This window comes from Sturnira hondurensis, unplaced genomic scaffold, assembly GCF_014824575.4.
Source record: "Sturnira hondurensis isolate 20B ecotype Veracruz unplaced genomic scaffold, ASM1482457v3 Scaffold0014384, whole genome shotgun sequence".
Lineage (NCBI taxonomy): Eukaryota > Metazoa > Chordata > Mammalia > Chiroptera > Phyllostomidae > Sturnira > Sturnira hondurensis.
The window spans coordinates 27,481,338-27,506,987 of NW_028087015.1; the positions used below are offsets into that span (position 1 = coordinate 27,481,338).

Consider the following 25,650-nt stretch of genomic DNA (forward strand, 5'->3'; position numbering starts at 1 on the left):
TTCATAGTTGTAGCTGTCACATTTAGGTTTTTATTCTTTGCAAAGTAATATTTGTACATGGTGTTCTTTTAATTTTTAAAAGTTTCTAAATTACCGTTTACATTCAATATTATTTTGTATTAGTTTCATGTGAGCAGAATAGTGGTTAGACAACCACATTCTTTGCAAAGTTGTACTCCCTTTTATTTCCAGTATGTACCTGGCACCATAGATAGTTATTAAAATAGTATTGACTGTATTTCCTATGCTGTACTCTACGTCCTTGAAACTGTTTTGTAACTACCAATCTGTACTTCTCAATTCTTTCATATGGTATTCTTTTAATTTTCAAGTGCTGTGATCTTGGCTACCATGCAAGTCTGAACAGAGCCCTAAGAACATATCTCTCTGCGGAGTATAACCTTGAAACCTCCAGGCATGAAGGCTTAGACATTATTGAGAATGCAGTTGACAATTTGGAGCCCAGGAGTGATAAACAGAGATTCATGGAGATGTACCCTGCTGCCTTCTGTCCACCAATGAAGTTCGAGTTTCAGTCTCACCTAGGTGATGAGGTCAGTAATTATTTTAAAACTAACGAATTTTCTCCTCACTTACATTGCTCATCACCTGCTGTAGCCCAACAGTTGTAGGAATTCCCAGTTGTTTTCTCTCCTGCTTTTGCATGGGGTCACATAGTATTAAGATGAGCCGTTGATACCACCTTTTAAAGCAAGAATTAAATGATCGGATACCTGCACAGGCCAAACAGATTTATGTGCAGCTCAGCTGGGTGTAAGCATGGAACTGTTCTGAGTTAGTTAAAAACTTTTTCCTCTACCTCAGAATATTCAAACTTAAATTCAGAAAAAAAACATTTTGCTGGCCCAGTGGAATCTGTCTAAAGACTTCTTGTAATCCTGTCTTAAAGATCCCTATAAAGAAAAATAATTATAAATGGCAGGAAAATGGGAGAGAGGGGAAAATGTAAAACATTTTTTAATATTTCATTTGACTTCAAATTGGTGAAGCAAACCTTAGAAATGATATGTCTTTATATCAATCTACCTTTCTATCCTATTTTCTCAAGGGAAGAAAATCCATTGAAACTGTTTATGAGTTACAATGGTATATTTTATTGTCTGTGGACTGAGGAAAATAAGAAGAGCCAATTAATGGAGCATGCTATATAACACTTGATGTCCCAGCTGTGCAAAACAATATTCATACATTAAGAATCCAATTTTAGCTTATCGTGCTGACAGTATGTTTTTTAAACTAGATGTAATTATAATACCCAAGGCAGATTTTTTAATGCCATAATTTTTTCTGAAACACCTAATGTGAAGACTTGTAAGATATATATGTTCATACCTGCTCATTTCTAATCTAATTTTATTTTTGCTTGATTTGATAGAGTGAATTACTCGATTAGAAATGGTGACCATTTTTTATACCAATAGCATGTGAATTTGGTGGGCGGAGTGGCTTACGCTGCCCAAACTTGCTTCTCCAAGGGGTTGCTCTTCTCATTTCTCAACTGTAGATGGATATGTTAAACATCCAGAGTCGGGGGGAAGCAGGTGTGCACTTGTGAGCACATGAAACGCAGTTTATTCCTGTGTCACTTTTTATTAATTATTGTATTATTTTGCATTTGAACAACTATAAACCTACTTTTACCCCACCCTGTACAATGACAAAATATCACAGGCAAGTGACTTCAGTTGGGTTAATAGTTTTTACCTTTTTATAAAACTAATATTATTTTAATAAAGTAAGTCTGTTGCCTTTTTTATTTTTTTAATGGCCAGCGTCACCAGGGAGCAATAATCTCTGTGACGTTTTGGAGACCCCATAAAAGAAAATCTTCATCTGCCGAGAGTATTTCTATAACAAGAAAGAGAAGAATAAATTGTTTCTGGTGTAATTTTAATATAATTAAAAGATTCTAATCTGACCTTATTTATAATTGAGAACTTAGCCAAAATATCTTTCCAACAAAGCATAAGATAAGTGGCCTCTTGAAGTTCGTGGTGACTCACGCCATTTGCCTGGCATTGGCAAGACAAGTCATGGTTGAAAGATGTTAATAATAATAGCTGTTCACTTTTTTTTGAGGTTTCACTGTTCCAGGCAGTGTTCTGAGGGGTTTGTGTGCATTATCTCATTTCATTCCTTCAACAATCTTGTGGCACAGGAACTCTTATTATGTCCATTTTACAGATAAGAAAACTGAGGCTTAGTAACTTAACCACAGTCACCCAGCTGACTTTAAGCAGCAGGCTCCACTGCCTGCCCCGTTGTGCCTGGATGTGCCATTTGGACCATTCGTTGCACTCTGTCATCTGCCCAATAGTCATTAAGAATTCCACGAGTGAGATGTCAGCCTCAGAGCTCCACTCTAGCAACTGGCTCGTTCTTAGAGCAAAGCTCCTGCAGCTGCTCTCTTTCCAGTCATATCCAGGCCGCGCAGCTGCGTTCTGCTCTTCCCACTTACGTAACCAGTTCATATTTAAAGCTGAGGTTTTGAGGAGGCTATTAAAAGTAGATATGTAATTGGAATCTTGGGATCGGCGTGATTCATGCAGCATTTAACTAGGAGAGCCATCCCTCTGGAGGCTGGCTTGATGGTTCCCTGTTGTAACTATAGCTTCTGATTCCCCGGCAGGTGTGTCAGGTCAGCGCTCAGCAGCCGGTCCAGGCGGAGCTCATGCTCAGGTACCAGCAGCTGCAGTCCCGACTGGCCACTCTCAAAATCGAGAATGAGGAGGTGAGCGTGCTTTCTGCCCTGCAAGTAATCCAAATTCTGATGTCAACTGGAAGACATTTTCACACAACCTAGGCATATTTAACATTCTAAAATGCAATTGCTTCATCATACATTTTCAGCCAAATCCGGGTTTCTAAAATACTCTTTATAGAGGATAAATGCAGATTCTGTATCCTTCCATGAAAGAATACTTCACTGCATACACATGGAATCTATAATTCACACTAAAAATTGTTCTGATAGGTTATCAAATTCAACATATGTGTCCAAGAATATACAATAATGTGTGGCATGGAACTTTTGACAGGTGTTTTCATTTAATCATAGCTTTTGAAATTAGCACTTTTTATACTTTTTGTATTCTGTAGGTTTTGGGGACTGAACATGGCATTACTGATATAATAAGTACAAAAATCATATTAAAATAGTACTTGAATGAAAATAGAAACTGTTTGCTGACATTAGTGGATTTAAATATGTAGAACATAAAATGTGATTATAAATATATATGATGAGCCAGAAAGCAGTCGTACAATTCAGCTGCCTCTTTCTGAAATTAATTTAATTAGATCCATGTTCTCCTTAAATAAAAATTTGAATCATAAATGTTTCTTGTACTATCATGGCTCTCAGTTGTAATTTATAGAGACCCAAATCAAATTTATGTCTTGGAGGTTTACATATTGATCAGATTTCAGTACCTGCAGTCATAATTAAATCTGTGTTCAGGTAATATTTTCGAGAATCTCTGTTTTCATCACACTGAAGTAATATCTTCAGGTGTGTGGGTAGTTGTTTCCTCCCCTCTGCCAGGTATTGGGAGAGCCAGGACTATGTGGTACCTACAGCTTGCCACCTCAGCCATTCCAGCACTTTTCTCTCTAAAAGAGGATCCTTCATTGGACTGACTTGTCATGCATACTTCTAGACCAGCCCGTACATCCAGGAGATGGGATTTTCTCATTGGTCAGCCTAGATATTCTACCCACTCAGAGAGCCCTTTGATTAACAGCCCCAACAGAAATAAACAATTTTCCAAAGTAAGGAATCTGGAACAGAAAAAAAAAATCAATGAATTTTATAAAAATTCACTTTGGTGCTCTCTTTTATTTCAGTACCACTGGGACATTTTGAGCTATGTGAATGTGTGTTTGTATTTTAAAAGACTGATGTGTTTGAAGACCAGTATAGTTTGGTCAAAACCTATTGCAGCTTTCCGGCTTCCATTCTTTCCAGAAGAACCAAGCCACCCCTTATTCAAACATGTGTATTTAAGATGCAGCTGATGGGCTTCAGACTTTGACCTCTGTAAAGCCCCACAAATGAGCCTTTCCAAAGGAAAGCTCTCACTCTCCTTGAAGTGTTTCAGAGTTGAGGCGTGAGGGTTTGAGCGAGGCATCACAAAGTATTCATCTACTACAGTTACTGGATCCTTCCACTTTTTTTTGATGCAAGTCTTCCTGCTGTTTTAATTGGAAAAATTCTCTAAGCTCTAGGAAAATAGTGTGCTACACACAAAGTCTGTACTGGCAGCCCACAGACCTGTTTCATTTGGCTCCCGCAGTTCTGGTCTATTAAAACCAGGGCAGACGGTGACTCTGGGCCTGCATTGCCCCATGAAGGAGCGAGCCCAGCTATTTAAATTCCCTTGCCATAGTCGTTTCAGCCCCTGACTTTCTTACATTGGACTCATGCATTTATGTTACCTCTCTGGTCTCCACAAGCCTCTGAGCTGGTAACATTTTACGTATGTCCCTTTGGGCATAAATTTGGAGAAGTCCAGTGTCCATATAAACTGATGAGGCAGACAGCACTTCCTGAGGGTTAATTTGCAAAAATTTACTGTAGAAACAAATGAATTGGGTGTCTTGATAGTTCTGTGAGCATGACCACTGGTTTATGATTTGTTGTATGGAACCGATTTACTGTAGTGGAATGGGATTCCCAATGAAAGTAAGATTTAAATTGGATTTTTGAGAAAAGAATTAGATTTTTGACACTCAGTAGATTTCCATAGGTACAGAAGGAGGAACATGTTTCAACATATTTCAAGGTACTCTGGGAGAACCTTGCTTTCCCAGAGCCATTTGGTTATCACCCAGGTTCTCCTTGGGGATGAGCCCTCGGTGAAGCTGACGTCATGTGGTAAGAGGCCTAAGGAGACTGTGCTGTGTTCAGTTCAGCACAGTACAGATTTGCTGAGCAACTTCTGTGTTGCGCATATTTTGCCAGGTATGAAGAGTAGAGAGATGGATAAGTCACAGTTAGCATCTGTCTAGCATAAGAACCAGGCTATAAGAAGTCATTCATACAATGTGAAATATAAGAAACATAACTCAGGAACAATATAGCAGCCATTGCTGATTTGGAGTCCTGTATAGCACTTTATTATAAATGAAGAACTTGCCTCTCAACCTCCCACTGTAGGACAGAAAATTGACACATTAGTATCAAACCAAAATCAATACAAGTAAAGAAACATGTATAATCTTATGTAACTCTCTGCCTCTGCACAAAAATATACACATTCATAAAGTCCAAGTTTTACTAGCAAGGGTTCAGTTACCTACAAATAGTTTTGACTGCTGTAAAAAGATCAAAGTTGAGAGAGAATTTCATCGAAATTTACAAAAGAATGGACAGTGCAGTTCAGTAAATACCTGAACTTTTTCACCAAATCTTACACAACAACAAATAATGGGAACCATTTGAAGCTGTAGGAAACCTTCTTGGAAGGGTTTATATACTAAGAGCCCTTTGGTCATATTAATTTTGTTTGTGTTACAGTGCTTGATTTTTAAAAATTAGTTGTTATTTAAAAATTGAAACTTTTAAATGAAGATACTGACTTTTAGCTTCTAAAAAATTTGGAAAGTCTTGTTACACTAGACCTACATTTCTGCAGGATGATAACCTGCTTCAGCTGAGCAATAAATGCTTCCCTAGACATAGTGTGTTTACTGCTTGTTTGTCATGCTCTCTGCTCAGCCCACTTGCCTCATTTTCATTACTCTGTTGGCCCTTGAAGACATTTGAGTTTGCAGCACCTGCCTTAAAGAATAGAGAGCGATAGCATTTGTGAAATGAGCTCAGTATACTCATAAATAGCAAAAGTTGAAAGAAATGTTTGAGAAAGACGATTAAATTTGTGGTTGTTGCATATTCGTAATAGATTGTGACGTTTATTTTCACTTTACAACTTTCCATTTGCCTGCTGACCCTTTTAAAATGAGCTTTCTGTTTCATTCTGGTGCAAATTGGCATCACTGGTACCTCACTCTTGTGATTTCCACTTCCACTCAGTCAGCGAGTCAACAAACTCTAGTGTCCATCAGGTGTTGTGCACATAGAAATAGAGTAGGGCCTGCTTTCTACACAGCTTATTCCCAATTTTTTTCATGTTCTTTTTCTTACTTCAAAGAATAACTTTTCATGTGAAACATTAATAAACATCACTTTGAAAGATAGCACTTTAAAAGCAACCCAAGTCTAAATGATCATTTCTACCTCTCTCCCTATAAACATTTTCCAAACCCTTTCCAGTCTGATGTTACACAGCCTTGTCCACTCCCTTAAAGTTGACCCCTCACCTCTGTCATAGGGATCTCAGCTTAGGAGCCACTCCTGCCGTTTCTTCCAAAGCCAGCCTCTGGAGTAACTCCCCATGGACTGCATTTGCCTTTTCTCAGGTTCCTCTTTCCTTCCTTTACTCTACACAGCCAAAGAAAATGAAAATGAACTGCATCACTAGAGAAATTGTGCCTTTCAATTTTTTAGCACAGCCTTAGTATTAAGTAGCTTGTCCCATTTTCAGGCCATTTGTCCCAATATTTGGTCCAGAAAATAGAGTTTTATAAGCATGTCAGTTCTGTGCTGTGACTAAAATCTCACATATAAAACAAGTCCCTCTTATGTTATAGATTTATATCCCTGAAAGGAATGGAAAAGACAGAAGCCTGTGATTCCTCAATTAATTTGCAACACGGTTTAATGAACCAATGGCCACATGTAAATTTTCCTAGCATCACTTAAAATCTTCCAACAGTTTACTAGGGAGTATTTCACATACTGTTTTAACAGTAGATTCCTTACACAGGATATTTTGAACAGTAATGAACAAGATTTTACACAAACATTTGGTACCCTTTTTATGGCATGGGTAACTGATGGAAGTAAGAGATATTTTGGTTATACCATGGAAAACTTACATTTCCCTCCCAGTTTTCCTGGAGTACCAATGGCTGCTGTAAAATCTCAAGTCATACAAATCAGTGATTAAACCCTTATGGGCAATTGTCAAAATTTTTAAGACTTGGTATAAGATGGAGCTTGATAACCACCAACTTACAATTGCTGTCTCTGATGGTTTCTGTGGCTTTAACTTCACTTTTACTTATTTAAGTATTTCTTATTTGCCTGTAACCTTCTACTGACGAGGGAAACAGGAAAAGCCAAAGTAAGAGGTAACTGCCACTTCTCCCTTAAATGATAGCATCATCTTGGCCACAACTGAAAACAGGATCAGCTGCCTTTCACTGAAAACACTTATTTTTAGAAGCAATGTATATAAGTATGTGTAGGTATGTATGATTTCAACTAAGCTTTAAAGGGAGGGCCTCGATCCAGAAGGATACCAAGCAGAATGAGGAGAGGCTCTAGATAAGCTGTAAATGTGAGTCATGAGGTAGGGTGCCCCCCCAAAAGATGGCATAGACCACGGGGACTGTCAGCAGAGAAACCACGTGTTGTTGGTGTGTGCTGAACACTTCTTTGGAATCTGTGGATTTGAAAGGAGAATGATTTCAACTTCCGCCATTCCTTCAGTGAACTTTTTGGATAGCCTGTTGTGTTCCAGGCACTGCGCTAGTGACTGGAGATATAAAGATTTATAGGCTGTCCCCGACCTCAAGTTGCTCCCCTTACTGATGGAAAACATAGTCCTCTAAACAGTGTGGTGGGTGCTTACGAGACCATTTGTCACAACCATTGGCGTCATGCTCCTTGGACCACAATTAGTATCACATCCACTCAGGTGGTCATTAAGTTGGAGTTGGAGGAAACACACTTTGTGAGACACAGCGGAAGGCAGGACGTTGTTCAGAGAGCCATGGGCAGTGATCTTTGGATTAAGGTGTGTCATTCCTGAGAATGGATTTTGTTTGAAAATCAGGAAACCTTGGTGTTTATAAACATCCCCTTAAGTGCAAGTACATAGATGATTAATGTGAATTCCTCTGCAATGGTAGTAGACCCCTCCCCACAATGGACTATTTTTCCAGGTTGGGTAACACCTTGACCAGCATAGACAGGGTCACTAGCATCTGTACCCCCTGTCAGGTACCAGAAGTGAGAGAAGGCCATGGCAGGGAGCTCCGACTCTGCTCCTGCCTGCTGTGGCCTGTGCTGCCTGGAAGTGTCTGCATCTTCGACTAATTAATTATGGCATTTATCCAATCTCTCCGTGTGTACGTTGTGTGTATAGTCCCCTTCTGCTAATTTTTAACACATCTGAAATGACACAGTACTGTAACGGACATACATCCAAGGTCAGTGATGGCAAGGAGTAAGTAGATAAGTGAGGAAGGGAAGGCACTCCTGGGGGTCACCTGCATGAGTGGATTGATGGGTAAGTAAGCCTGTACCAGGTGCATGGTGCAAGACACAATGCTGTAAGATGGTGTTCAACTGGTGTGCTGCAAGAATTTTTTAAGATGTGCAATAGCTGACTATTTAGTCAGGAGCACTGACCTCTTTTCCTGTTGATTGTGAAATTTAAAAAATGACAACAACCAACACAACAATATCCATCCAGTGTGAATGAATCGGAATTATACTTTTTTTTGGTGCACCACAGAATTTTAGTAATTAGTTTATATGTGCCATGAGATGAATAAGGTTGAAAATTACAGCTACAAGGTTCTGTGTTTCCAGTTGTGTTCCCCCCAAAATCACATGGTGACACCCTAATTCATAGTACAACCTTATCTGAAGACAGGTCATCAGAGTGGCCCCTAATCCAATAAAACCCTGTCCAGATAAAAAGGGACATTTGGACAGAAACACAGAAGACAATGGGAAGAGACCTAGAAGTGGCCATCCGCAAGTGAAGGAGGCAGTCTTGGAACAGATTCCCCCTCATGGCCCTCAGAAGGAACCTTGACCTCAGGCTTCCGACCTCCAGAAATGGGTGACAATAAACCTCTGTTGTCTTAGCCACCCAGCCTGTGGGACCCTGTTCCAGCAGCCCTAGACATCTGAAAGTGCATCTGGAGAATGAAACCACCGAGGCACCTTTCCTGTTCTCTCCGGTGATTGCAGTGTCCTGGGAGAAAAAGGGCAAAAGCCCATCCACAGAAGCCAACAGAAGTCACCTTTCCCAATCATTTGTCTTGATCGTTATCTGAGTCCTTGCCTTGTGGCCATGCCTCCAGTGCAATACATACTTCAGCTGTTTGTAATCCCTTCTCACGTTTCCTGTCCTCCTACTACATCCAACTGAGTTTTCCTGCAGCTGATGGAGAGTCATTACAAGTTTCATACTAGCTGTTTCATGTTTGCCTTATTATCTTCCCCCTTGTGACTTATTAACATGGCTTCTGTGTGTCAGAAGCTAGTGTTACTCTTTGTCAAGAACATCCCATGGGATAATACATAGTCCCAGCCATCATGTCTGGTGTTTTCTGCCACATCTTTTATTTTTCCTGACAGTTCCAAACTTAACTGTAATATAACACTCTTGTTCTGAGGAAGAACTGAGAAAAGAAGAACAATGGTGTTGACAATGACAAGAAATTACTTGGCAGATACTGGGTCCACAGTAGGGTCTCCAATAGGCAGGCCCGTTACCAAAGGCTTGGGTGGACCTGGATCCTGCCCGGTCCCTGGGCTAATGGTACTTCCTCTAAGACTTAGGTAGTTAATATGGTGCTGGGTCCGGAGTCCACATCAGGGTCCACAGTTGGTCCCACAGATACCAGGTGTATTACTAGGTTCTTGGAACCTGCCAGGCCATTGGATGTGACCCTGGCATGCAGAACTGGCCTCAGACCACAGCTGGGCCTGTGTTGAAGGACTGGCCCAGTATCAGCGCAAGGTTATAGAGATGCTTCATGATCCAGCGTTGCACCAAGGTTGGTGGGCCTGCCACTAGGAGTACGAATGGGCTTGCCTTTTGCTGGGTCCCCATGCAGGCATGATTGCTTATGGATCATTGCTAAGAAGTATTGGAACCAAGTTGCAGGGCTGCTTCCTTATCCACAAATGGACCAAAGTTGGCAGGCCTGTGTCCAGGGCACAGACAGACATGTCTCCGGCCTGGTACCTCTTCAAGAGAACTGCTTCTGGACTGCAGCTGAGCTTGTCTGGAGTCAAGCTACAGAGCCACTTCAAGATCTACAGTCAGAGCAAGATTGGTAGGCCTTCTTCTGGAAACATGGCTGGGCATGTCTCCTGTCAGGCCCTTAGGTGAGCAGGACTACTCCTGGACTAAGGCTAGGAGGGGCGAGAGCAGAGTGGCAGCACAACTTCAAGATCTGCTCTTGGACCAGAGTCAACAGGTCTGCCTCCAGGAGCATGGACACGTGTGCCTTCTGGCAAGTCCCTAGGCAGAGGAGAACTGAGAACTGAGAACCTTCCCAGACCAGGACTGAGAAGGACTGGAACTGTGTCAAGGTCCAGGTGAATGGGATTCCTTTCGGATCCCTTGGTGGGTGGAGTTGGTGGCAGAACTAATGCCACACAGAACTGTAGCTGAGCCCACAGCAGGGCAGGGCTGTTTCTGGGTCTGTAAAAGGATCACGGTTGGCAAGCCTGCCACCTGGGCACAGGCCTGCTTCCTCAAATCAGCCCTTCCCAGTCTTAGACTCCACCAGGTTTTGCAAGCTCCTGCCTGGATCCCAGAGCTCCCACAAATGCACTTTTGTCCGTGAATGGCTGCCATATTTTTGTTGCTGTGGGAAGATGTGAGTGGGGCACATCCTATTTTGCCATCTTGCTGATCTCACCTCCAGGCTGGTGAGTCTTTTCATTTAGCCAATAAATATATAATCACGACTTTAATAACTTGCAATATGGTTTTGTTTAAATGATCTTTATATGTCTACTTTCTATAATGATAGACTGAGTCACTCAGCTGGTTTCTTCCCATTTCACCACCCAGGACAAGATGCATGGCCAAGCCTGAAGCCCATGACACAGGGAACCATATGTTTGTAAAGAGAAGAGCATCAGATATTTAGATCAGAAATAAAATCCAATGGTTCTTAACTATTAAGCCCTAATGGTTTGGAAAAATAAACAGACATTCTTTCTGGAGGATGATAAGCTCACTCTGGACTTCAAATAATTCTACAAAGCAGAAGTGACTAGGCACATGAAGAGATAAGAACACATGATAGCCAGAAGAAACACAAGACAACAGAGATATACCACATTTTGCCATGTGTAGTGCACACTTTGTTGCCCCAATTTTTTAGGGAAAAATAAGGATGTGCACTATATGTGGATGTAATGATTGCTTAGCATAGTTACAGTAATGGGTATGATACTCCCATGTATAATGCATACAAAGTGTGGGTGCGCATTGTACACGGGAGCAGGTTAAAATGGCAAAGTACAGTTAACTATAGAAACTCCAACTATTGGGATTTTTAGAAACTATAAAAGAGCTGCTTCCTGTGAAATAACACATTCAAAAGTGAAACATGTAGAAGTTCTAAAACTGAGAAATACAATAACCTAAATTAGTAAATCAGTGGATGATTTTAACTGCAGAAAGTGGAAGACATACCAGAAGAAAATAATAAAAATGCAGCATGAAAAATAAAAGGTAGAAATATGAAGAGAAGTGTAAGCAGTATAGAAAATACAGTAATATTTAGCATACTGAGTAAATACTCAAAGTGAAAAATGATAAAAAAGAAAGCAGAGACAATATTTGCAAAGATAAAGGCTGAAAGTTTATCAAAGATAATGAAAAAAATCACACAATTCAAGAAGCCCTGCCCCAAGTTACAGGTAAAAAAAATTTTTTAATTATTGCATAGATACCTCATAGTGAAACTGGAAAACTTTAAGAGCAGATGGAGAAAGAAAACAAAGTTCATTCAAAATAGTGATAGACTGGCAGCAAACTTCTCATTTATCAGGAACATAGAAGCCACAGGAAAGTACAGTGATACATTTAATGTGTTAAAAGCAAATAGCTGCCAACCAGGAAAAATATCTTTCATAAATGGGAGTGAAATAAAAGATAATGTCACGTAAATAAAAACAAGAGTTCAACACTGCAGACTCATGCTAAATGGATTTCTAAAGGAAAGATGCTCTTAAAATTATAAGGAGTAGGATCAAAGAATATAAATGGATAAAGCTAAATGAGTACTGACTATATGTAACATTTATATATGTATAAAACATTAAATATGTTGTCTTGTATTTAAATATAAATATTTACATATAATAGTACATTACAAAAATAGCATATAAGTCAGTGGAGATAGGTGTTCTAAACTCTGTATATTGGGAAGAAGGATAATGTTATCAATTTACATTAGACTTTTATAAGAAAAGTAGAGTATAGCCTAATTGTGGAAAATAAAAGTGGGAGGTAAGTTAAAAAGCTCCTAGAAGACAATGTAGAACACTATCTTTATTGCCATGAGATAGGAAAAATATTTCTTGAATAACACAAAAAGCACTAGTAAAGGAAAAGATCAGTAATTTGATTACAGTAAAATAAAAGGCTTCCCTGAGCCATGTGGCTCATTTGGTTGGGCGTTATACCACAAAGCTAAAGGTCACCAGTTTGACTCCCAGTCCGGGCACATGCCTGGGTTGGGAGTTTGGTTCCCAGTCAGGGTATGTAGGAGAGGCAACCAGTCAATGTTTCTCTCTCACATCAATGTTTATTTCCCTCTCTTTCTCCCTCTCTTTCCTTCTCTCTAAAAATACATAAATAAAATCTTTTTTTTAATGTAATTGAGAGAGCACCCAGTGATACATGAGATTTATAAGGACTCAAATAGAAAACAATGTCCTCAGGACAATTTTGGAAAAGGCCCTTCTTTTATATGTAGTCACATGAGATATTATTTACCTGTCTCTCCCATCTCAGCCTGAGAGAATGGGCACTGACTGCATGTTTGTAGGATTCACAAAATACGTACCAGTGTGAGAAATACGTTCCTGTTCCCAGGTCAAGAAAACGACTGAAGCCACCTTGCAGACGATACAAGACATGGTCACCATCGAAGACTATGATGTTTCTGAATGTTTCCAGCACAGTCGCTCCACAGAATCCGTGAAGTCCACTGTCTCAGAGACCTACCTGAGTAAGCCCAGCATCGCCAAGAGAAGAGCGAACCAGCAGGAGACTGAGCAGTTCTACTTCATGGTGCGTCTGTTGCCCCCCAGCCTCCCTTACGACTCGGGTCTGGGGTCCCCAAATGCTGCTTCTGGAGTCCCATGGTAATCAGCTGGGGTTCTCTATTGAAGTATGGACTCCTGTCTCCCCTCAGAGTTTCTGATTTAGTCGGCCTGGGGATAGGGCTGAAGAGTTAGTCCTTTCTAAAAACTCCTCTGGTGAGTCTGATATGCAGGCGCATTCACACAGGGCTGCACTAAAATAGAACTGTCAAACTTTGATGGACATGCACGTCACCAGGGGAGCTTGTTACAATGTAGGTTCTGATTTCTGTAGGGCTGGGGAGGGAGGGGCCTGAGAGCCTGCCCCTCTGTAGGCTCCTAGTGGTGGCTGCAGCTGCTGACCCGCATCAGACCACACTCCCAGTGGCAGGGTTCTAGGATCTAGAAGTTAGAGTGTCTGGAGTTTAGAGATCCTGGGAGAAGTCCCATGACGTTGAATTATTTTTAATTAAAAATGAATCTTTCCTTTGGCAGAAACTCAGAGAATATTTGGAAGGCAGTAATCTCATCACAAAACTTCAAGCCAAACATGACTTGTTGCAGAAGACCCTTGGAGAAGGTCAGTTATTTGAGATGGATGGAAAACCATGGGTTATGTATTGTATCATGTATATATATTCCATGAAGTATGCGGATTGTGCGTGTGAGCTCTAAGACTCAGAGAACACTGTTTGTTTAGACTTGGCTTATAGGTTTCTGTAATAATTAAGTTCTCCCTGAAACTGTCTTCTTCATGACCTCGGTGAAATCTGGGGAGGACTAGGTAGCCAACACAGAGCTCCTGAGGCAGGCTCCTCGGGGGCGTGGGGAGGGCTCTGCCAACAGTAGAGAAGTCAGAAGGAACTGCACTTGGCCCCACCTGCTGAACACCACCCCCCTCACTTCTTCCTTCCCTTCCTGGACTTTTCCACCCCTCCATCCCCACCGCTTTTGTTTTAGGGACCAATATTTTTTGTCCCATCTTAGGCCTTTTTGGACTCCAGAAAACAGTTCAACCAGTTCGGGCGACATCTTTTCTTTCCGTTGTCATTGGTTTTAATTAAGAAATAATCTAACTAAATAAATTGTTATATCTGATAAGAGTAAAAACAACAACAGTAGTTACCATTTAGATAAGCCAGGCTTTCTCTGCGTTAGGCGTTGTTCTGAGCTGTATGTTTAACTGGATACAATAAATTTCCTCATTTTTACAAATGAGAAAACTGAAGGGGGAAAAGATTATAGGCAAAGGGGACTGTGTAAATTTTACTGTTTCTCTTTTCATCTTTAAGAAATTTAAAGGAAAAAAATAAACATTAGCAAAGTCTCTGTCTTGCGTGCCTCCAAGTCCGCAACTTTAATTTTTTTTTATTCACACTAGATCCTGCTAGAAGTCATAAAAAGTGTAAGAGAATATGAGTAGGAGTGGGAAATGAGGAGACTGAATTGTGTGAACAGCTCAGGCCAAAAACAGTTTGCTTCTCTTTGACATAAACTCTTGCCTCCTACCATTCTGGAAACTTCCTTCCCCATAAAGAAATTTTTCTATCTTATTTCCTTGTTTTCTCCAAAGGACCCATTACCCTCAGGGTATGCATCTGTGGAGAAAGGTCATCATGACTTAAGACTCCACCTAGTACAGTTAGGATGCCAGATTCTAAGACAAAAGGCCAATTTTGTTTACAAAAAAATTAACATTTGTACTACTAAAAAGTGTCTTAAAAAATAACCAAACACAATGTATGAACTTTCATAAGATTCTGAATCAAAAGACAAAAGTTATAAAAGGTATTTTAAAGAGAATTGGGAAAATTTAAATGTAGACTATTAGATGATATTACTGAATTGATGTTAATTTTTCTAGATACAGTGGTATGTTTGTGAAGGAGAAGGTCCTTAAGAAATGCTTGCCCAGTGTCATAATGTTTGCAACTTACTTTCCAAATGTTCAGGAGAAAAGATACCGAGAGGAGAGAGAAATGAGGCCAGTGTGACAACAAGTTGACAATCAGGAAATCTAAGTAAAGAGTACATGAATATCCTCTGTACTAGTCTTTCAGCTCTTCTGTGACAGGCGTTTCAACAACAAAAAGAGACCTTTTTATTCTTTGAATTGTTGTTCTCCCTCAGCGTTTGTGTCCCATTTTCCCTTCATAGTATCAGGTTCTTTTTTCACTTTTCTCCATTTTTTACAAATGCCTGGTATTTCGCTGATGCTCCCAAGGCCAGTTACCAGTCCCAAAGCATAGATTATCACAGGTGTAGATCAGTGCCTATAAGCACACAGCCGGTCCCTGTGGGACTGGATACCACTTTAGAAATTGTGAGTTGGAGGGAATTAAGCAGTGGGTGAATTCATTCTTGGCACTGCATGTAGGTATATGCGTTAATACACTTGGGATCTCATTCTGAAACTTTTATGGAACTCATTCTACATAGCTTCCCTTATGTTTCTAGGAGAGAACTCTCCAAGGGTTAGTATTGTTTACATGCCATTATTAGATAGGGCTATATTTTAGCCAATTTAGGGCTACATTTTTAGCCAGTTTGTTGAATCTGTGCCCCAGATTCTGTCTTTAGCTGCTGAATTGTGTAAAGCTATATTGTACCTTGTGAACTCTGAGGCAGCATTTCTTTATCTTGGAATTTCTCTCAGTGATTTCCAGTGTTCTAGTGAGCTGTGCTCACCTGGCCTTCCTGAGACTAGGTTTATTCTGCACGGTGGCTGGAAACACTTACATGGCTGGTTCTCATGCAGTGGCAGCGAGCACACTGGCCTCTGCCCACTGGTGGCAGGCCTCTCTGCTCCCCAGGCCTGGCCCATGTGGAGGCTTGGTGGCACGCCAGGCGCTGGTCACTGCCTGTGGCTGACACTGGCAGCTTTGCCCAGGGAAAAACTAAATATAAAGAACACACCCTACCTTTTAGCTCGACCATTGTGAGCCTCTGGCTCTCCATGCATTAATAGGCTCACACCAAAGGACACTAGGAAAGTTCATGGCACCCATCCCACAGTGAGATAATTCAATGATGAGCCATTGTGAAAGAATCCAAGTCTAGGTTTGTCTAAGTAAAGTAGTAGCACAGGATTAAATGGTGTGTTTGGGGAGAGCCCTGACTTCCTATATAGAAATCATGTCTCTACATTATACTAGACTCACTACTCCAAAAATTGCCTTCATAGTAAAACAAATAGAGCTTAACCCAGGGATTTCGCAGTTGATCACACACAGCTGAAGCTGTAACTGCAGACATGTGTTTGGCCTGTCTTACTGCTTGCTGTTGGCAGGCTACCCGTGGCCGAGTCCTTTGATTTACAACATTTCTGAGCAACGAGATTGGGTTGTTAAAGTAGCACCGTCAAAATTCGGAATTCCAAATCGTTGAAAACGATTGAGATAGAAAGAAACATCATGAGTGGTTAAGACCCAAGTCGTCATCATCTTCTTTGTCCTTCAGCAACACCGTCACATCCTTTCGTGACAGCATTTGATTTTAAATTGGGGGAGTTACATTCAGCACAGCAAGTGAACACTGAGATCTTTTTCTTTTGTAGTGATGAGCTTAACGTCTACATTGGCTTCTTTGTGTGCAACATTTGGAATTAAGGGGAGGTAAACATCAATGCAGTTTCTGTGAAACACAGGTCACCTGACACGGGAAGCAGAGTTACGAGTTACATTATTTCTAGCACCGGGCACAAGATTCCTGACAAAGGCATTAAATAGGTTATCCTCACACAACTCATTGTCTGTCTTTAAGTAGGAGTACAAATATACTTCCAAAAGAGAAGATACTTGTAAAAAAATTGGGTGCTTTTGTTTTTTAGAAGCACCTGCAGTCGTTGAGATTAAGGAAGAAAAAAGGCTGGGAAGTAATGCCAAGGGTCATCATCAATTATTCATTGAGGAGTTTTGCTCAGTTTGAGCTTTGCACATATTAAATATTTTATTTAATTGGGTTTTTTTATCTCAAACTACTACCAAACTATATTTTAGTTTACCCCTTTATACTATGGAGAAAAAAATACATTTGGGCATGTAAAAATAATGTACTTCCTAATTCTCAAGTGACATTGTAATGAGTAGTCAAATTAGGTGTTTGTATCAAGAACAAGATAATCCTGAGGACTTTTTCCCCTCCAAACAACATGTATTGGGAGGAAAGGGGTAATGTGCTGTCTGTTGCTTTTAATAATTAAGTAACCTCCCAAAGAAAATTATTGAAATTTGATCTTCAGACCACTGGAAGCTTTCACAGTTCTCTGGGAAGCAGATTTTTCTAAGCTTGTGTGTTATTGATCTATTAATGATGATACTGATTAAAAAATAAAACATTCATCAGTTGGGACACACTCAGTACTATTAGCTGAAAGAAACGGATGTGGTGGAGGTTGTACTATGAATGATAGTCCTTTTGCAAAGCTTGCTCTTGGTTCATTAAGCAAAATGCATCTTTTATGGGTTCTTAATCTTTTATCTCATACTATTAACCATGGATGGGTGGAGCAAAGTGAATTTGAACCATTTTATATATGATCTTTTTCTAACTCTAGAGAATATTTGGTTGGGATATTTGAACAAAAATAGCTAAATTTCAAAGTAATAAAGCATTTCATTTTTAAGGAATTATTGGCATCCTTATTACTGAATTACTTGAAAGTGATTAAGTTGTGTTATTTCATTTAATTTTATATGTATTTATTAAATTGTTTAATAATTGGTTAAATTTAGTAAATCTTCAGTATTAAAACTTCATAGAGCCAAATATGGAGCAGAGGTGTCAGCCATGCCCCCTGTCTTTCTTCTAAGATCTTTCAAAGTGTTGGGTGCGAGGAGAAACACTTACATTTTCATATTATATGACTTGGGAGCTCAGGTCTAGTATTCAAACAAACCTGGGCCCTAGTTCCAGACCCGCCACGTACTAACAGCATGACCATAGGCAAGATGCCCAGCCTCTCATGTAAAATAAGAATAATACTAGTGCCTACTTAGTGACATTGTTTTGAAAAGTGTGAGTTAATATATAGAAAGTGCTTAGAACCACATCTAAAGAAATGGTAGCTATCATTACTGTTGTTACTGATATATTTTATATCAAAGCATTATGCTATAATAAAGTAGGCACCGTGACAGAATACAGTGCAGCACAGGCCAGATAGTTTCTCTGCACTCAGCCCGTCACTCATTCTAGTGACTCACCCTGGGTGATCTAAGCTGGGCCCTGAGGCCCCAGCACAACGTGAACAGTAGAGACTCTCAAACTTCATCACCAGCCCCGCCTTCTCCCTGCCCATTCACTCTGTGGAGCCAGGTTCCTGCCAAAGGACATCTCATAGGTACCGCATGCTGCACTCAGTGCGGACTGCGCTGTCTCTCCTTTCTGGTAGACCTTCTCTCCCACTTACGAATAGCTGTAGATTATTCTCCAGTGAGGTATCCATCTTCTCTTTCTCTTCTCCCCCAAATAGCAGAAGGCCAACAAAAAGAGGGGACTGACAGGTAAATGATAGGTAGATCCAGGTAGCAGGGGGGCGGAATCTAATTCTTCTCCTATCCCTTCACCTCCCCATTCCAAGTCATGGCTAAAATCTGATTCTGCAAAGGCTTAACACTGGCCTGGATCTGTGTTGAGAAAGGTATTTTCTGATATTAAACATCACCCCTGTTTAGTAAATGGTATTTTCTGATATTAAACATCACCCCTGTTTAGATGTGAATGAAAAACATTGTTACTTGTTGAAAAAGAAATAGAGTAAAAGATTCTTTGGCAGCCTGAGAGGGTTCATTAGCCATTCTGAATAAGCCAGCTTTCTCTACTGCTGTCACATTGGCCTTGTCCTGCAAGTCTGAGTCACTGCCTTCTGATACAGTGGGCCAGTGCGCCTGTTTGGGCCACAACATGACTGCTCACTGCCAGCTGTACCTGCAGACTGCTTTGCAAACAAGCCAGTTGAATGCTTCACTTTCCCACACCCCTTCCCACGGCTCCACCCTAAATGTAAGAAAGAGCAGGCAGCAACCATAGATACATTTAAACTTGAAATTGACATAGCTTGTACAAACACCACAAAAATACGGAACTGTTATTTAAAACAAGTCAAGAAGTCTGAATATATAAGAAGAACCTCATGGTTTAAATAAGGGAACTTCGAGTTTACAAATTGGTAGAATGTAGCATAAATTTTATGTCCTTTTACTTTAATACCTGCAGATGTCATTTCTGATTATAAAATGCAGCTTCTCTTCTGATTTCATATTATAGAAAGAATAGCAATTTAATCTAAAGGAAATGAAGTTCTCCCAATCCTGTATGAACCCTTACTTCTTCCCTGTGAGGTGTCAGTCAAGACAGAAAGACTGACTGACATTCTGAGATGTGTTTCATTTGTATTTCATCCTTGAACTTAGAGTTAGATCAAGCAGCTACTTCTTGTTTAAATAAATAACTAAATAAATCTCTCTGCCTCAAATTGCCAAGTAAAATGTGTTTCAACAGTCTATAGAATTTATTGGATGTTACGTATAGATTCTATGAAATATTTACTTTGAATTATTTGCCTATCATTTTATGCTACCCTCATCTTAAAATAATGGACATATGATATAAAATATTACCAAATGCATTCTACTAATTTCATTCTATTTTAATTTTTTTCTGCAGGTCATAGAGCAGAGTATATGACTACAAGGTAGGACAACATTTTATTATAACTCATATTGTGTCTCACTCACTTTTTTCTGTAATAAGAAGCAGCCTTTGAACATACTTTGTTAACGAGCATGGAAGATAGTTTTGGCTTGACAAACACAGTAACGTGAATGCTTGAGCTTCTCCCCAAACAGGATCTGCTCTGGCTGGCAGATCTGAGGATTTCCCAAAGGAATTGTAAAGTTCTTTAATGAGGAGACTCAGAAAAAAGGACCTGAATTGAATGGGTTTAGTTCGTCTAATTCAGAACACTTTTAAGTTTCCAGAAAATGTCCAACAAGACTTTCTATACTTTTATTAACAAGTTAGAGCTGTGTTGATTATTCTTTGGATCTCAGCTCTCTAACCCTTTTTGGTTTACTTTAAAGGTTTAACTTTTAATGACTACAATCATATTGCATTTCGTTTCATTTTTTTTTTTACCTTCATGGAAGGATTCTAAAACTAATGCTGAGAGAGAAGAGCCCTTTTGGAAACTGATTCTGATGTGGGTTGAGGAAAGTTAATGGCGACTTATATGTCCACATGTGTGCAAGAGTCAAAAATTATTCTAATTGACATAGCAAGAATTTACACTTTTAAAGTTGAGTTCTCTTTGAGGTAAGAGGCATTTGGAATACCAGGGTGCCTGTTGCAGTAATTGGCAAGTTGATTTTCAAGGATCTACAATGTTCCTGCTGGACAGTTTATTCAAAAGGAAGCTTCTCTTACTTTTTGGTGAACCAAATAGGGAGATAGAGCTACCGACTTGTCAAAGCTTTACAAAAAGACTGTGCTTTTTCTTCCCTGTATCAGGGACGAAAAGGAATTATCACCGCTGCACAGTAATACGCAGCTTATGGGAATGTTCTCACATTTAGTATCTCTTTGCACAATCAACTGTTTCACCTGTTGTTAACTTACAGTTAGTGTAAGGCACTTTGAAATAATTTTTTCAAAAAGGGAAGAGTGCAAATATATTAATTTTCAATGAGAGCAGTACCTGCTGAGCAGGCTAGATACTCGCATCCCTCTGACTGGAGCTTTCTCTCCTGCACATGGACAGCCTCTGCCAGCAGCCGGAGTAACAGGAAGTTATGCGGCAGGCGCACACCCAGAGGGGGTCATACCCTGTGTAATGGCCCTGCCTTTGTGCACCTGGTGTGCATTGTGCATAGTAGAGCCAGAACCGCCGTCAGCACAGCAGTCTGCCTGATAAGCCACCTCTGCCCTGGGAAATGACTTCACTAAGCACTCGGGCAGTTTGTTTTAATTTCAAGTCATTCTCACAACACTAGTATCTTCACATTTGCCTCATAATTTAGAGCCATTGGGAGAGGCAATTTTCAGGCTTTTGGTAGAAAACTCAAAAGATACCCCTCTATTAGCCTTAGCCAGGGGCATCTCTCAGTCATGTGGGAACAATTGTCCAGTGTCACTGGGGGCTTTGCTCCAGCTACAGTTTTGCTTATCCCGTGAATCAGTGACCAAGCAAAATGAGCCTGTGTTCTTATCATCTTAGCTTTGTCAGCTGCTCCAGATATCATTGGATGTAAAGCTCTTGGACCTTGTAATAACCATGCTTTCTAGTTTCTGAACTGATGCTTTGGTACCTTGGAGTCTTGCTGACTCTGATGGGACTGCCCCTCCGGGGTCAGCGAGTTCCTAGAGATAGCAGCAGACCTGCTTGCACGGGTGCCTTCTTGTTCACACACCAACCGGTCCAGAGCCCGTCCCCTCCACCACCTCCTTCATCAAGCTTTCACTCAGGGCCACTATTCCTCTTCCCAAATCACCCAAAGGCCAGGTCCCAGACCACTAGGGACAGTTCCCATGCCCCAGAGACCACCAAAATTATTCTAACTAGCCAATCCTAAACCTGTTTACCTGGCCTTGTCTATTCCTTCCAATGGGATCCACAGCGCAGGCTCTTGCCCAGTTTTTCCTTGCTCCCTCCCTCCCCTGCCGCTTGCCCAGGTGGCTGCCCAGGTGGCTGCCCATGTGGGCATGCCCCTCCCTTTGAGAACTGTGAGTAAGCAACTGTCTTTTCAATGACAATTGTCTTCTGATCTGTTGCCCTCACCAGCCATGGATAAAAATAAAGCCTATTTACTAAAATACTACTAAAATAATGGAAAGAGTGAATGAAATCAAGCTCATATGGTTAGTTAGAGTCCTTGGTGGGCAGTGTTTTCTTTTATTGACTCTACCAGACCCTTTCTTCTGTGGATCCCACAGAATTCAGTGTATAAAAGACTTCAGAAATGTCAGCAACGGCAGATTATGACATGCTGCCTGGTAGAAGGTTCCATGTTTGCTTTTGGACATTAGCAAAGGCTCCTTCTACCTTTCAAGTACAGTGGGGCTTCAGGTGCTGCTTACTGCATGCCCACATTAGTCATATAAGCCCACCTGCTGGAGAGTCTTAAAGTCGGGCTGTGGAAGGCTGAGTCAGCACATGTAGTTCCCTGCTGTTCTTGACTGCAGTGGTAACATCTTATGAAGCTGGGCAGGCTTCCACTAAATCCCTGCGATTTTGTTTCCAAACTGGCCTTTCTGAACTTAAGTGAACGTAAGGGTAATTCTTTCTAGAGAGTTTGCAGCTTAAAGAAGGGCTTTCCCTAATTTCCAAGTGTGATGTACATCCTCACATAACCCTTCCAATTAAGAAGTTTATGTTGGAATGTCCAGAGAGAGAGATCTTGGGACTTGTCCTCCATGTAGTCCGTTCAGCGCAGTTGTAGAAGTTGAATCAGGTAATCCGGAGCCTCTTTGCTCTAAAGGGAGAGGACGGAAAAGTTTCACTTGCCCAGTTACAGAGCAAGACGCTACACGGTTTGTAAATACGTGGCACACCTGACGTGCATGTGCCAGAGGGTTGGCCGTCAAAGCAAACAGACTGAAGGAGAACAGAATGAACTGCTGCATTCGAGTACTCTACAAATATTTAGGTGATGAGGTAGTTTGCTTTAAAGAAGTAATAATTCATGTGAGTCTGTACATCCCTGCCCAAGAAATAGCTTTGAAACCCAACTCTGTCTTTTCACCTGTGATCCATTAATAGTTACTTTTGTATCAGATCAAATCCTAATGATACCTGGGGTATACCGAATAGATGTGATGTTATTTGCATTGGAGAATTACGTTGTAACTAAAAATACGATAGTTAATTTCTCATATTAGGATCTATCAGAGCCCTAGTTTTCATGTGTGGCTTGTAAGCCAAATAACACAAATCTTGGTTTGTAACACTTGGCCAAATAGTTCTCCGTCCTCTTTGGTGATGCTTTTCATTTTTACACAAACTAGCATATAAATGTCAGCTATAATGTACATGAAAAAAGTGGTCTGAATGAATAGCTCATATGAAATTGATATGTAAGTAAAAGTTAATCAACAGGGAAGGGGAAGGACTATTTTCCCCATGGGTGTGGGGGGGGAGGAACACAGGATTAGTGTTTTATAATTTTGACGTGACCTATGGGTGTTTCGATTATTGTTTGATTTCTGCCATGCTCAGTAATTATATTCCCTTCCCTTAGGCCTCCAAACGTTCCCCCTAAGCCCCAGAAACACAGGAAGTCCAGACCCCGCTCACAGTATAATGCTAAGTTGTTTAATGGGGATTTGGAAACATTCGTCAAGGTACTGGCTCCAGCCATCTGGGTGGCTGATCTCCATACTTCTTACTATAATGGTCTCAGCCTCTCATAAAAGGAGGCAGGTCATTATGTCCAAGTCTGTCCTGGGGCTCTTTGCTTTCCCAGAAAAATCAATATAATATTTCCTGAAGTCAGAGAGAAAAGAATATTTGGTTTGAGTACCTTCAGTAGAGGAAATAAATGTGGGTTTCTCTTATGCTGGCAAAAGAGAAAGCCCTCTTTATTTAAAAAGAAAAAAAGCCACAATTTGTACAAAAAGGAAAAAAGCCACCTGATAAGATGTTTTGGTTGTACTTGTGCGAGTGAGACGGCACAGAATGTATTACTGCAGTTTATTATTATGGTGGCTCTGGAGCTCAACACGAGTTTTTATTCCCCTTGACTTGAGGAATTCATTATATTGGAGAAATTTTAAGACCCTGTGGCCTATATCTTGTATCTCTGCTGTGTTTACTCTGTCTTCTTTTTCGCCCTGTATTTCTGTAATGCTTCTAGCCGAGGACGAAGGAACTCGCACGCGAGACATCAGGTATAGTGCTGCAGGCAGCGAGGACACGCCGCTTTCGCTCTTGGTGTCGTTTTCAGATCGGAGTCGTGCTTGGCTTCAATTGGGTTTTTTTAAGGTCTTTGAAAGAAAAATGTTTGCAGTGAGAAATCAGGCTTATGAATAGGCTTTTTTAGAAAGGAATTGTAGAAATCGAACACTAGTTTAAGACTGGTCTTCTCCAGTAACACTGGACAAACTCGTAGTTTTTATATTCTGAATTTGGCAAATGGACCAAATTTGAATCACAGGCTTTTATTAAGGAAAGCCAGTGTTAAATACCAAATGCATGTTTAGTACTGGATTATGTTCCCTCATGTAAAATATATATATAAAGAACTAAGTCTTTCATAGCAAACATTATATGACCTGGGCTGCAGTGTTTCTGAAGACTAAATGTACAGAGGAAACTACATCATTGATAATCTCCCTCAATAATATGGTACAGATATCTTACTTTCTTAATAGTATGTTACAGATAGCTTACTTTCTTTGAAGACATCTTTTTTTTTTTTTTTTATAAAAGATTTTATTTATTTATCTTTAGAGGGGAAGGAGAGAGGGAGAGAAATATCAATGTATGGTTGCCTTTTGCGCGTCCCCTGCTGGGAAATGGCCTACAGGGAACTGGCCTGCAACCCAGGCATGTGCCCTGACTGGGAATCGAACCGGGATCCTCTGGTCCGCAGGCTTGTGCTCAGTCCACTGAGCTACACCAGCCAGGGCTGAAGACATCTTTTATTGAGTAGGTAAACTAAAGGTTGTAAAACATGTGCACACACATGGTACATGTGTATGGACACACAGATACACATGTGCACAGAGAGACTGAATACCTCTTGGGGCCTTGAAAATGGGCCCTCACCCTAGAATTAAGTGAAAGCCCACTGGACAACCTAAATACCTAAATAGCAATCACAAATCGACCGCCATAAGCCTTAAACTCAGAAGAGCCTCCTTACTGGCTCTAATTTAATATAAAATTATTATCAAATTTGATTATCTAGTTTCCCAAAGCAGGGCTTATAGGCAGGGGCAAATTAGCTGGAGAGAAGAGAACAATGACACAAGCACCGAGGTGAGCAGCAGAACTGGCCGAGTGGGGAGCGAGGGTGTAGGAAAGCCCAGAAATGGTGCAGCTGCAGGAGTCTGTTCTATCCGATAGCATAGTGTGCGAATGACTGCTTAAGGTGATAGAGAAGCACATATTGTATTTTTAAAAGATTTTTCATTAACAGCAGTTTAACTGAATGTAGGCACTGAAGCAAGGGTAAACCAGTCGTCATGGGAAATTCCCTGATGTGAACCCGTCCTTCTCCCCGATGGCACATCACAGAACCGTTGCTGACCGCAGTAACGCGGTGGACACAGAGACCTCTGCCCTGCTAGAAAGTGCGCCGCCAGTTGAGGTCCCCACAATGTCACTGTGAGACAGCAAGGGCAAAACCTTTTTTCTTCTCTTTCCCCTGGGGCAACTGAGACACAAAGGGGCGCCTTTGAATGGTAGGTGAGCCTGCTCATTGTCCCACTTCTTGTAAAGTATTCTACCAAAGCCTCTGGCACCCACAAAATTAAATTAAAACCCACACACTTTC

The 25,650-nt window shown here is 40.7% G+C and overlaps 1 protein-coding gene across 2 annotated transcripts in view; it reads left to right on the forward strand.

Annotated features, from left to right (window-relative positions):
* The window catches only part of SRGAP1 (SLIT-ROBO Rho GTPase activating protein 1), a 267,456-nt gene that overhangs the window by 197,588 nt on the left and 44,218 nt on the right, over nt 1–25,650 (forward strand). Inside the window, exons 7-12 of one of the 2 annotated variants that reach the window (XM_037063067.1) lie at nt 333–554; nt 2,651–2,752; nt 12,948–13,145; nt 13,652–13,736; nt 19,823–19,850; nt 23,392–23,494. In XM_037063067.1, the coding sequence (XP_036918962.1) occupies nt 333–554; nt 2,651–2,752; nt 12,948–13,145; nt 13,652–13,736; nt 19,823–19,850; nt 23,392–23,494 (738 nt within the window). Of the gene's footprint in view, nt 1–332; nt 555–2,650; nt 2,753–12,947; nt 13,146–13,651; nt 13,737–19,822; nt 19,851–23,391; nt 23,495–24,006; nt 24,041–25,650 lie in introns of both variants that reach the window. The other variant, XM_037063068.1, reaches the window with a different exon arrangement.